The sequence below is a fragment of the Schistocerca cancellata genome, chromosome 4 (genome assembly GCF_023864275.1).
Source record: "Schistocerca cancellata isolate TAMUIC-IGC-003103 chromosome 4, iqSchCanc2.1, whole genome shotgun sequence".
Taxonomy (NCBI): domain Eukaryota; kingdom Metazoa; phylum Arthropoda; class Insecta; order Orthoptera; family Acrididae; genus Schistocerca; species Schistocerca cancellata.
In genome coordinates, this window is record NC_064629.1 from 180,811,452 (window position 1) to 180,824,384 (window position 12,933).

Below are 12,933 nucleotides of genomic sequence, written 5' to 3' on the forward strand. Positions count from 1 at the left end.
TTTATTTATTTTTCAGGCTGGGGAGGGGGGGTTGTATTTGGACGTATCCTAGCAGATGGTGGGTGACTGTTAGCTGCTCAGCTTTTACATTATTCTGTAGATGATTGGTCTGCATTTCGATTGCCATTTCAGCATATGGGAACTCCGCTAGTTCACCAGACACTACAAGTAAGAGTATCACATGCACGTTCAACAGGATTTTATTTCCGACATCTGCTATGTAGCAAAAATTAACTGATTATGAATGCTGGATCATCCCATAATCTTTTTTTGATCTGAAAGTGACTTAATTTTGTGAACTGCACCCGATGATACAGCTAAAATGCTGTGAAAGGATTATAAAGGCATTAATGGTAAAGCGATCTACCAAAATGATGTATCTAGATTGTGGCTGCCCTGACTTCCAAGTCCGTCGCTGGGCCATAATCTTTGCTTCCAGGGCAGCATTAGCTTCAGTGCCAGTCTTCAGTAGCACACCACGCAGAAGTTTGTTCAGAAGGGCATTTTCATCCTGAACCTTTCTTCATACTGCTTCAGTAATATTGTCAAAGGAATGCTATGCAGTTACACAACATAAAATCTTGACATTTCATATTCTATGTGTATCTAGGTTGTGTTGGCCACATCCAGGTGGGTGCCCAAACATGTGGTATTACAATTTGATACACTTTGGAGTGTCGTCTTCTCTACATCGACATTCTTTCAATGCATTCCAAATTAGAGGCTTAAGGAATGCAACCTATCGAAAAGTCTGTGTCTTCTTGAGGTTTACAACTGTCTTAAACTAACACATTGCACAATGCTTAGTAGTAGTAGTAGTAGTAGTAGTAGTAGCAGCAGCAGCAGCAGCAGCAGCAGCAGCATGTTCAACTTTTTTTCAGCACTGTCCCTTCATATCTGACAATGAATGAGCCCCTGATGAGCCTCTGATTACAGGCTACGATCAAAAAGAAGAATTTACCCTACTACTATTGTGCACTTGGCAATTGTTCCTGCACTCTAACCTCACTCTGTTGATTCCCTCAATGCTTAAAAATACAGACAATGTATTCCAAGTCTCACTGGAAGTGCTATCTCTGTTATAGAACAAAGGGCTTCCGATGACCTGAGCAGTATTCCTCATCAGATTAATGATCAAGTTGAAATTACTTGTAGCAGCTCTGTGGGCTTAAACACTGATAGTTAAGTTTTTGACACAGTCTTATTGCTTGTATAGGGCACTTTTAGTCACATTGATTATTTTGTTAACCTTTATCTGCTTCCTTTCCCCAATTCTTTTATAAGTTATGAAATCACATCATTCATCCTGAAAGACATCTAAATATATGAGCAAGTCTTCAGTTTTACAAGAAATATGCAGATAACACTGTATTTGAGAATGAAACAGTGACCCTGTAGTGGTGTGTATGCTGTAATGCAATGCCAGAGTTCCTAAGTGGGAACAATGTACAATGTGTGTCAAATACTGTATAGGCTGGCACCATCAAGGTCCCTGTTGGCGTGTTCAGACCAATGTTCCAGTTGGGAACAGCTTTCCTAATGGTTACTATCTAGTTGCTAATGAAAAACATATATGGAACAATGTTTGAGGCTGAACTGCATGTGAGGTAAATCTCTGTTAATAGTATCCCAGTACTCACCTGGTAATGCAAGATTGCCTTTTTGAAGCATTCTACTTCGTAGCTCTCTGCTCCATAATACTTCACAGTTTCAAAATTGAGCAATGAATCTACACTTCTGGCTTTCTGAGCATTATCTGCCAAATTCATACTGCGTTGGAATTTTGTGCGCCATTCTGTTACGAACACAGTGCTGACTGAAAGGAAAAGATCAAAACACTTACACAGATATCTCACAAAACTATAACATCACTAAACTGAACAAGATCGGTATCTAATAACTGATAACTGACACTGTTCATTACACTATTTGTCCTAGTAAACACAAACCAGGTGTGTGTGTGTGTGTGTGTGTGTGTGTAAGGAAGGGGGAAGGTGGCAGGGGGTAGGGGATTGGGGTGGGTGTGGGTGTGGGTGGTGGCGGCAGCTTACAATTGCACTTTCTCTGTCCCAATCTCACCCACATTCACCCTATTGTATGACAGTAAGAAACTGTAAATTTGGTCAATAGTTCTAAAATTTTCCTTTGAAACATGAATAACACAAGGAGGCTTAAATAACAACACAGGGATGTGTGACTGATCACATACAAAAACATGAATTAGTCACCCTCCCCCTACTAATACATCAAAAACTCTTCCCTAATTATTTCAAAGCCACTCAGACATTTCACAAAGAATAAGGGATAGATCCTCCCGTATTTTAGCTGATGCCCTCTTGTCCGACTATAAAACAAAGCCAACAAATATGTGGTGCATTAAGATCCGTACATCACAGGCACAGCCCATTGGAGAGTCCTCTTGCTGGAGCACGAAGCCTTGCATCATAGGACTGGCTGTGTCCTATGCGTACACATCTCATCTGTTGGACTACAATAAGTTATGCCATAGCTATGTTGTCAACTTTCCAACTGCAGCTTACCGTGTTTCACTTCCAGCCATTTTTCTTCCCATCTATAAGATGACAGTATGTAGGGGGATGGCATACAACATTATCTGATTATCAATGTATACTTTCTTCGCTGCTACGTCTGCTAATTCATTTCCCACATACCCCAGCACCCAGCAGAATGATGCCTTTGTAGGTAGAGAAAGGTGTCCTGAAAATTCTGGATTACATCGCCTTCTGGATACTAGCACGAAGGCACAGAATGGCACTCAGGATGTCACAAAAGATCAGGAATTTTACAGTCTAAATTTATCTCATCTGCTTCAGTGCCCTTGAAACTGTGTGTACGTCTGCATCACCACACACAGTAAATTCTTTAGGTAGTCATATCTTGACAACAATGTCAGCCAATAACGTCCCCTACTATTCTAGACACACACACACACACACACACACACACACACACACACACACACACACACACAGGGTTTTCACAATTCACGTACACTCAGGCGTTTTAGAGCAAAGTCAGTAGATCAAATTTTTCATAGAAACCAATGTCCAGAAACAGTTAGTTTTCACATTACAAGGAAAATGAGATACTCAATTGCACACTAGATGTTTCTTACGCAGATCACCAGTTATGGTAGCCCACATTCACAAATGGTATGACAATGCAATGTCACATGATGTCTCCATTTCCAACTACCTCATTTTTGTGCTTCCAGGTGACACTTCAGTTGACAATACAGTGGCTAGTACAGCAGTAACAGGATGACTTAGAACACGTTCGCAGAGTACACAGATATGTTGTTAATTTATGGTGAAACTCCCCATAATAGAAGAGACTCGACATTTGTACCACAAGTACTTTCCAAGTCGTGCGACTCCATCTCATCCCATATTTGCCAAAGTAGAACAACAGCTACGGGAAAGTGGGAAATTCACTAATGACAGAACAAACTGTGGTGCTCAAATAACACGGCACATTGTTGTATTGGAAGAGGACGTTCTTTATCAAAACTCCAGCCACATACCCCTCAAAGGTACACTACCGATCATTAATTTCGATACACCCTGGTATTTCATATTTACAACACAAATCAAACATTATTTCTCGCAAAAATATGATTATATTAACTTCCACTTATATAATACAATAACAATCATTACATTTTACTTTCATCAAAGTATCTTCCTTTGTATTTAATGACTGCCTCACAAACTTGAGGCATGCAGTTGATCAGTTTTTGTAGGTATCTTGAATCTATGATTCCACACATTCTTAACAATATTCCAGAGATGTTCCCTGATATGTCGGTCCACTTCATCCCCTACCATTTCAATGGGATTACAATCGGGGCTTTGGGATGGCGATACCATATCAGTCAGTACTTTCTGTTTTTCCTTTGATGCAGTGTAGTTCGTACAGTAGGCCGACCGATGTTTTGGGTCATTATCCTGTTGCAATGTGAACCCTTTCGCTATTAAGCGCAATCCACTTCGAACTGCACGATACTGAAGTATGCGGTGGTACTGCTTCTGATCCATACATCCTATTTTTACAATGTCGTCAACTCTATCTCTGGCAAAACATCCCCAAACCGTAATAGAACCTCCACTGTGTTTAACTGTAGGTAGAACACATTGCTGGGCTGCCCTTTCTCCTACAAATAGGTGAACAAATATTCTCCCCTTATGGTTCCAAAAATCTCTAACTTTGATTCATCGGTGAGTCCACTCTTTCGATGTCCGATTACGGTGTTTTCTAGCCCATTCAAGTCACTTCTGTTTATTTATGGGCCTTAGAAGTGGCTTTCCTGCTGTGATACATCCTTTCAAGCCGGCTTAAATCAGTCTCCTTTTTACTGTTGCAACAGATGTTGTTGTTGTGTCAATTTCTACCAATTCTGCACGAATTTCGGGTGTTGTTTTGAATCTATTTCTCTTACTGGTAATTCTGATATATTTATCATCACTTTTAGTTGTTTTACGAGGTCGTTCCGGTCTTGGTATGTTGCTACTTGCTACTTGTTGTCTTCTGGTAGTGAAGGGTGTATTGCACTACCCCTATACACACACTACACTGTTCCGCAACTTGGCGCGTAGATAAACCTGCTTGGCTAAGTGCTACAATTGCAGCATGTTTTTCTATAAATATCTCCACTAAAGGAGCCATACTAGCGATGTGCACTCTTCGATGTCATGAAGGAGCTGACGTGCCGAAACCATGTTATGTATCACAGCAATGCTTGCTGTTCGCTGCGAACATAACATCACTACAGGGAACAACACAGGTGCACCAAATGCAGCGCCCGTCGGCAAATAGGTAAACAAATGTATCAGATAGGTAGATAATGTTTATGTACACAACATTGTTTGTTGGAAACTCTCTATGGCCATAAACAAAAATCATGACATGTGTACAACTGTTGTACTATTCCTTTGCTTCCTCAACTGAACCCACTCTATGAGACCTTATCTACAGATAACTAGTTGTTATTTATTGGTTGTATTGAAATTAACGAGCAGTGGTGTACGTGCCATGCTCCCTAAATATTATGTGGTATTGGGTTTTTACACTGTTGTGTGGATTTTCCTCAGTTCCCAAAGTGAATTTTGTTCACGGACGAAGCACACTTCAACAGGTAAGGTGTTTTGGAAGCTCGAAATAGCCATATTTGAGATGAAGAAAACACCAAAGCCACATGTACAAGAAGATTTCAGCACGACACTGGCATCAATGTCTAGGCAGGCATCTGCGATGGTCATATGACTGGGCAATAATACAGCCTTCCTCCCTACCTAATGGGTGCCTGGTACTTGATATTACTGCAAAAAGTGATGGAGTTTTTGAAAGTTGTGCCACTGGACTTTGGGCATGAACTGTGGTTACATCATGATGATGCAACAGTACATCGTGCAGTTAGTGTCCGAAACCATCTGAACATAGTCTATGGGAACAGGTGGATCAGTCGAGGTGGACCACATACTTGGCCACCAAGATACCCAGATTTAACCCCTTTGGACTTTTTGTTATGGAGTTTCTGGTGATTAGCCATACACCACATATGTTGGACAGAGTTTATGTGAACTTACTGCGCAGATACACTGCATGCACCGAAATTGGTGGTTGTCACATTTAACAGCTGTTGTAACATCATAGTAAATAGGAGAGAAATCTGCAGATCTTGTTTTCCTTGTAGCATGGAGACAAAACAGTTTCTGGGCATGGGTTCCTATGTATAACTTTATCTACTAACTCCGCTCTACAACCTCTTTAGATTAGATTAGATTTACTTTCATTCCAATTGATCCGTAGTGAGGAGGTCCTCCAGGATGTGGAACATGTCAGAAAAACAACAATACATGACAAATAATTACAACTAAAACAAATAAGCTAATGTACCATTCCACAGGTCCAGAGTGGAATGATCGTCATTTTTTAATGAACACTATATGAAAGTCAGTTTACAAATACTAATGCACTGAATTTAAAATAAAAAAGTTTTTTATTTATTTATAAGGTAATAAACATGTAATAAAACTACTATAATACTTATTTACAATGAACACATTACTGCACTGAAATTGCGCAGAAGTTATACTGTACTTCTATATACACACACACACACACACACACACACACACACACACACACACATATACAAATCAGTTGGTTTTACTGAGAATCATCAATGGAGTAGAAGGAGTTGGCCACCAATAAATCCTTTAGGCTTCTCTTAAACTGAATTTCATTGGTTGTTAAGCTTTTTATGGCTGCTGGCAAGTTATTGAAAATGTGTGTTCCTGAATAATGCACACCTCTTTGTACACGACTAAGTGACTTTAAATCCTTGTGAAGATTATTATTATTTCTAGTATTGATTCCATGAATTGAGCTGTTGGTTTGAAAAAGTGATATTTTTTAATGACAAATTTCATTAAGGAATAAATATATTGGGAAGCAGTAGTTAGTATCCCTAGTTCCCTAAACGGGCTTCTGCAGGATGTTCTTGAGTTCACACCACATACAACTCTTACTGCACGTTTTTGTATCCGGAAAACTTTAGCTTGGCTTGATGAATTACCGCAAAAAATAATCCCATATGCCATTATGGAATGAAAGTAAGCATAGTATGCCAGCTTTTTCATTTTTATATCCCCTATGTCTGACAAAATTCGCATTGCAAACAGAGATTTGTTAAGACGCTTCAGCAGTTCTGTGGTGTGCTCCTCCCAGTTGAATTTATTATCAAGCTGTAATCCAAAGAATTTAACACTGTCCACTTCTTCTATCTTCTTGTCATCGTATGTTAGACATATACTCGTGGGACACCCCTTACAAGTTCTGAACTGCATGTAGTGCGTTTTTTCAAAGTTTAGTGACAAAGAATTGGCTAGGAACCAGTGATAAATGTCCACAAATATTTTATTAGCTGATCTTTCTAAGACTACGCTTGGTTTGCTATTTATTGCAATGTTTGTATCATCGGCAAACAAAACGAACTTGGCATTTGGTAATGTTACTGATGAAAGGTCATTGATACACACCAGAAAAAGTAAGGGCCCCAAAATGGAACCTTGTGGGACCCCACATGTAATTAGTTCCCAGTTGGATGATGCCTCATAGCTTGATACATGTCTCTTTCCTAATAACACCCTTTGTTTCCTGCCAAAGATATAAGATTTGAACCATTTTGCAGCATTTCCTGTTACACTATAATACTCTAATTTACTTAAAAGGATATTGTGATTTACACAGTCAAATGCCTTTGACAGATCAAAAAATATACCTGTTGCCTGCAATTTTTTGTCTAATGAATTAAGCACATTTTCACTAGTGTAGATAGCCTTCTCAATATCAGAACCTTTTAGAAATCCAAACTGTGACTTTGACAGTATGTTATTTGAGATAAGATGGTTATAAAGCCAACTGTACATTACTTTTTCGAAAATTTTTGAGAATGCTGGTAACAGTGAAATTGGATGGAAATTTGATGCTATTTCTTTATCTCCCTTCTTAAACAGTGGCTTAACTTCAGCATATTTCAGCCATTCAGGAAATGTTCCACTGATAAATGACTGGTTACACAGATAGCTTAATATGTTACTTAGCTCAGAATCACATTCTTTAATTAACTTTGTTGATATTTCATCATACCCACTAGATGTTTTTGATTTTAAAGATTTTATGATGGACATTACTTCTGTTGGGGTAGTGAGGGTCAAATTCGTATTATGGAAGTTGCTTGAAATTTCTGGTCTGAGGTATTCCATAGCAGCATCTACCGAACCTGACAACCCCATCTTTTCGGTACTTTTCGGTAACAGTTATAAAATGTTTATTAAAAAAGTTCTGCAACACTATACACATCTGTCACCGATGTATCGTTTACTCTTAATGCTATTTGTTCCTCTTCATGTCTGGTTCTACCGGTCTCCTCCTTCACTATATCCCATATTGTCTTTATTTTGTTATCTGATATGACTATCTTTTCATTGTAATATATTTGCTTTGACATCCGTATTACAGTCTTTAATATTTTGCAGTATTTCTTGTAATGTGTTATAGCATCAACATCGGAACTCTTTCGGATTGACAGATACAGTTTTCTTTTTGTTTTACAAGATACCCCTATTCCTCGAGTAATCCATGACTTTTTTGTAGACTTTGCTCTAACCTTAGTAAGTTTTGGGGGAAAACAGTGTTCGAATAAGGTAAGCACTTCATTAGCAAAAGTGTTATATTTTCATTCATGCCATGAGCACTGTAAACATCAGTCCAGTGAATGTCTCTGAGGAGTGTCCTAAAATAATCAATTTTTGGCTTCTTGATTACCCTCTTGAGCACAGATTTAACAGATTTTATATCCTGTTCAGTATTAACATTTAACAGAAGGAACCGCATGTCATGGTCTGAGAGGCCATCGACTATTGGTTTTGTAATATAATTTTGTTCATTGGACTTTTCTATAAAGATATTATCAATGGCTGTGAGCAATTGGCTACCCTAGTGGGGAACTTAATTCCCACTGTAAAGTTGAAGTTACTAACTCAAATAAGTTCTTATTGGGAGAGTCTTCAAGGAAATCTACATTGAAATCACCAGCAACCACTATTTCTTTGTTTTTGGTTGTTAAATGGGCCAGTACAGCTTCAAAGTGGTTTACAAACAGATTAAAGTTACCTGCAGGTGCTCGATATACACTTAATATTATGAAGGATTTTTTGTGAAATTCTAATTCTGTTGCACATGCTTCCATATGCTGTTCTAGGCAAAATTTATGAATGTCTATGTTCTTAAATTTATAACAGTTCCTAATGAATGTGGCAACTCCTCCTTTCTGCATTTCGATTCACAAAAGTGAGATGCTAGCCTAAACCCTGTAACACTTAAAAGTTCTATACCAGTGGTCACATGATGTTCAGAGAGGCAGATTATGTCAGCTGGCTTTGAAGACTAATTCATCTATGCAGATAATTCATTAATTTTATTTCTCAGTCCTCGAATATTTTGATGCAATAAAGATAGCTGACATTTCACATTGACCGAGTTAATATTTGGTAGAGTTATAATATCTGCTGATTGTTGAAAATTCTTAACCAATAGCTGTTTATGCTGATGTAATAAGCTGGAATTATGTTTTTTGATTTCTTTCTCAAACTTAAGGTTTGTCTCAGTTCTAACCTCTCTTAAAATTTGCTTCTTTCTGTCCTCCCTACCCTAAAAAAAGGATCTTTTCTTAACCCTATAACCACTGGTATTTTACCACTCATGACAGTGCCTCCCCCCTTTAACTTCCCTGCTATTTCCCCAGCCAATTTACCCTTCTTCTTCCTGTTGAGGTGAAGGCCATGCCTAGTATAAGAAGTGTGTAACATTAATTGTGAAACAACCTGTACAAAGTATTTTGAAAGTGTGAATACCAACACCTGTTTTATATAAATTATACAGCAGAGAAAGTTCCATCGTACTACAACTAAAAACCTACAGTTCTGATTTTTTCTTGTCAGAGATGTCTAGTACAGGGTACCTGTAACCTCAAACTACTCTGGGCCCCTTCAGTAACCAGAGTGGCAGTCCATTCCAAGCCCGAGTTACGATTTGTCCATGCCCCATACAGAGTGTCGGTACCTCATGCTTCAAAGGGAATAATGACAGCCATTGTTGCTTGTGGACAAATTGTGCAAATTTGTTCTATAGCAGAGCGAGCAATAGTTTGTTATGATGATGTGTTGGGAACATTTAGGATACTACAAGGCTTGTCCATAAAATACGGTCTCTGAGGTGTTGGAGCCGTGAGGTGAGATCTAGCAACACTGGCATGTAGCTTGAGGGCCCTTGTCTCTGATCGTTTAGGTATGGCAGTCACATCAGTTTAGAGTCAAATATGATGCTCACAAACTCACTAACTCTATAATAATATTATAGATTTCACGAGATAGAATGGCGTCGCTCGTTTCCAAGGGAACATCACAACATCCATTGCAAATTACTTTTGGGCAAAACCAAATTCGATGGTTTGCTGCAGGCAATGAAGAAGGTCTAATATTTAAAATTCTCATTAATTATTACCTCTTATCCAGTAATTACTTTACAGACTTAATCACGGTTATTCTCAGGAAACTACTGTACCACTGATTTTTTTGTAATTAATGGTCAGCTGCTAATAGTCTTTTGGTCAGCATTGCTGATTCACTATCATGGGACCCTGGATTCAATTCTCGGTCAGGTGGGTGATTTATTCCACTCAGGACTGAATGGGCATACTGTCACTGTCACCGACGCACAATCTGTCGAAGTGACCTCAAATAAAAAGACTTGCACCAGGCAGCCAAACTCCCCAGAAGGGGACTCCCGACCAAAAATACACTATGTGATCAAAAGTATCTGGACACCTGGCTGAAAATGACAAGTTCGTGGCGCCCTCCATCGGTAATGCTGAAATTGATTATGGTGTTGGCCCATCCTTAGCCTTGATGACAGCTTCTACTCTCACAAGCATACGTTCAATCAGGTGCCGGAAGTTTTCTTGGGGAATGGCAGCCCATTCTCAGAGTGCTGCACTGAGGAGAGGTATCAATTCGGTCAATGAGGCCTGGCATGAAGTCAGCGTTCCAAAACATCCCAAAGGTGTTCTATAGGATTCAGGTCAGGAATCTGTGCAGGCCAGTCCATTACAGGAAAGTAGTAGTAGTAGTAGTAGTAGTAGTAGTAGTAGTAGTAGTAGTTGTTGTTGGGCAACTACTCTGCCACAGGCCATGCATTACGAACAGGTGCTCTATCATGTTGAAAGATGCAATCGCTCTTCAACAGTGGGAAGCAAGAAGGTGTTTAAAACATCAATGTAGGCCCGTGCTGTGAAAGTGCCATGCAAAACAGAAAGGGGTGCAAGCCCCCTCCATGAAAAACATGACCACACTATAACACCACCGCCTCCGAATTTTACTGTTGGCACTACACACACTGGCAGATGACATTCACCATGCATTCGCTATACCCATACACTGCCATTGAATCACCACATTCTGTACCGCGATTTGTCACTCCACACAACGTTTTTCCACTGTTCAGTCATCCAATGTTTACCCTCCTCACACCAAGTGAGGTTCATTTGGCATTTACCAGCCTGATTTGTGGCTTATGAGCAGCTGCTCGACCATGAAATCCACATTTTCTCAACTCCCGCGTAACTGTCATAGTACTTGCAGTGGATCCTGATGCAGTTTGCAATTCCTGTGTGATTGTCTGGATAGATGTTTGCCTATTACACATTACGACCCTCTTCAACTGTCGGCGGTCTCTGTCAGTCAACAGATGAGGTTTGCCTGTACGCTTTTGTGCTGTATCTGTCCCTTCGCCTTTCCACTTCACTATCACATCGGAAACAGTGGACCTCAGGATGTTTAGGAATGTGGAAATCTCGCTTACAGACATATGACAAGTGACACTCGTCACCTGACCACGTTCAAAGCCCGGAGTTCCACGGAGCACCCCAGTCTGCTCTCTCACTAAGTCCAATAACTACTGAGGTCACTGATACGGAGTACATGGCAGTAGGTAACAGAACAATGCACCTAATATGAAAAACATATGCTTTTGGGGGTGTCCGGATACTTTTGAACACACAATGTACCATGTGCAATTTTTTTGTAATTAATGAAATAAAATAGTGGTATAGCTCTAGACACAATATTTTTTATATGACATATAAAAGAGGTACTACTATATGTGTGACACTAAAACAAGCAAGTTATACATAATTGTCAATCTTTTTCAAACTTACCAATATACAGAATCATGGTGGTGAAAACTATTAAGCCAAACCAACTATTAAAGGCTGAGATGAAGAATACCACAGCAATAATTATATCCACAATTGTAGGTAATATGCTGAACAAAATGTAATTAAGTAGATTGTCTATGCTATCTGTCCCACGGTCCATTACTCTGAGTACTTCACCAGTTTTACGTCCAAGATGCCATCTTAAGCTCAGACTATGGAGATGTCTGAACAATTCCACCTAAAATTTAAATGAAAAGAAAACTTATCTTAGGATCCAACATATGTACAGCACTACATGTTAACCGTAAGCAGTAGACACAGATAAACGTTACAGACTGGTAATGTATTAGAACTGCTCACAACACTTGATAGAAGTCCTTTAAAGTCGAGAGAAGTCCTTTAAAGTCAGGACAAATAAGAGCCACAAATGCTTACACATAATTAGAATCAAAAGTTGGGTCATGTAACACGTTGGTGTGAGTGTTAACCAAATATTACTGGTATGATCTGAATATGAAACATTTCAGTACTTTTTACTATGGTATCATTCCGAACAGCACAGAAACCATACACTTTAGTACCAGTTGGTTAAGTCCTCAATGTGTGTGTGTGTGTGTGTGTGTGTGTGTGTGTGTGTGTGTGTGTGTGTTTATCCTGATCTGATTGCTGTCTTCCTACACGATTTTACCACTACAGTGTTCTAATGAGCCATTCCATTCATGTGTTACTAAGATCTGATCTGTCACCACCACCACTGCTGCTGCTGCTGCTGCTGCTGCTGCAACACAACCTGATGCATGGCAATTAGAATTTTAGCAAATGTATTGCTCACAAATTCCTCATTAGGAACTTCATGTACCATTTTGCACAGTAGATTTAACTCTATATACCGGTACTGTATGTTTATTTGTGCACAGACAGCGAGACAGCTACTCACACCTGACCATCCTACTTGCTACTTATCCATTATGACACTGCAGTAACCCAGCACTCAAATGCATATAAAGCCATAGTGACAGCACAAACTGCAGTATGTCTCATTTGCAAACATGACTTGTTGCCAAAAGTGTGCCACTGTTTGAACACTGCTTTTCATTATAGTACAAGAAAATTAGAAATGAGGATTGAGGAAACTA

At 39.3% G+C, this 12,933-nt stretch overlaps 1 protein-coding gene across 4 annotated transcripts in view; it reads right to left on the bottom strand.

Moving 5' to 3' along the window:
- LOC126183663 (ATP-binding cassette sub-family B member 6) overlaps positions 1 to 12,933 on the bottom strand; it is a 161,781-nt gene that overhangs the window by 115,356 nt on the left and 33,492 nt on the right. For all 4 annotated transcript variants that reach the window (XM_049925815.1, XM_049925814.1, XM_049925812.1 and 1 more), the window contains exons 7-8: positions 11,798 to 12,035; positions 1,641 to 1,816 (exon numbers count right to left, since the gene is read on the bottom strand). In XM_049925815.1, coding sequence (XP_049781772.1) covers positions 1,641 to 1,816; positions 11,798 to 12,035 — 414 coding nt within the window. The remainder of the gene's footprint in view (positions 1 to 1,640; positions 1,817 to 11,797; positions 12,036 to 12,933) is intronic.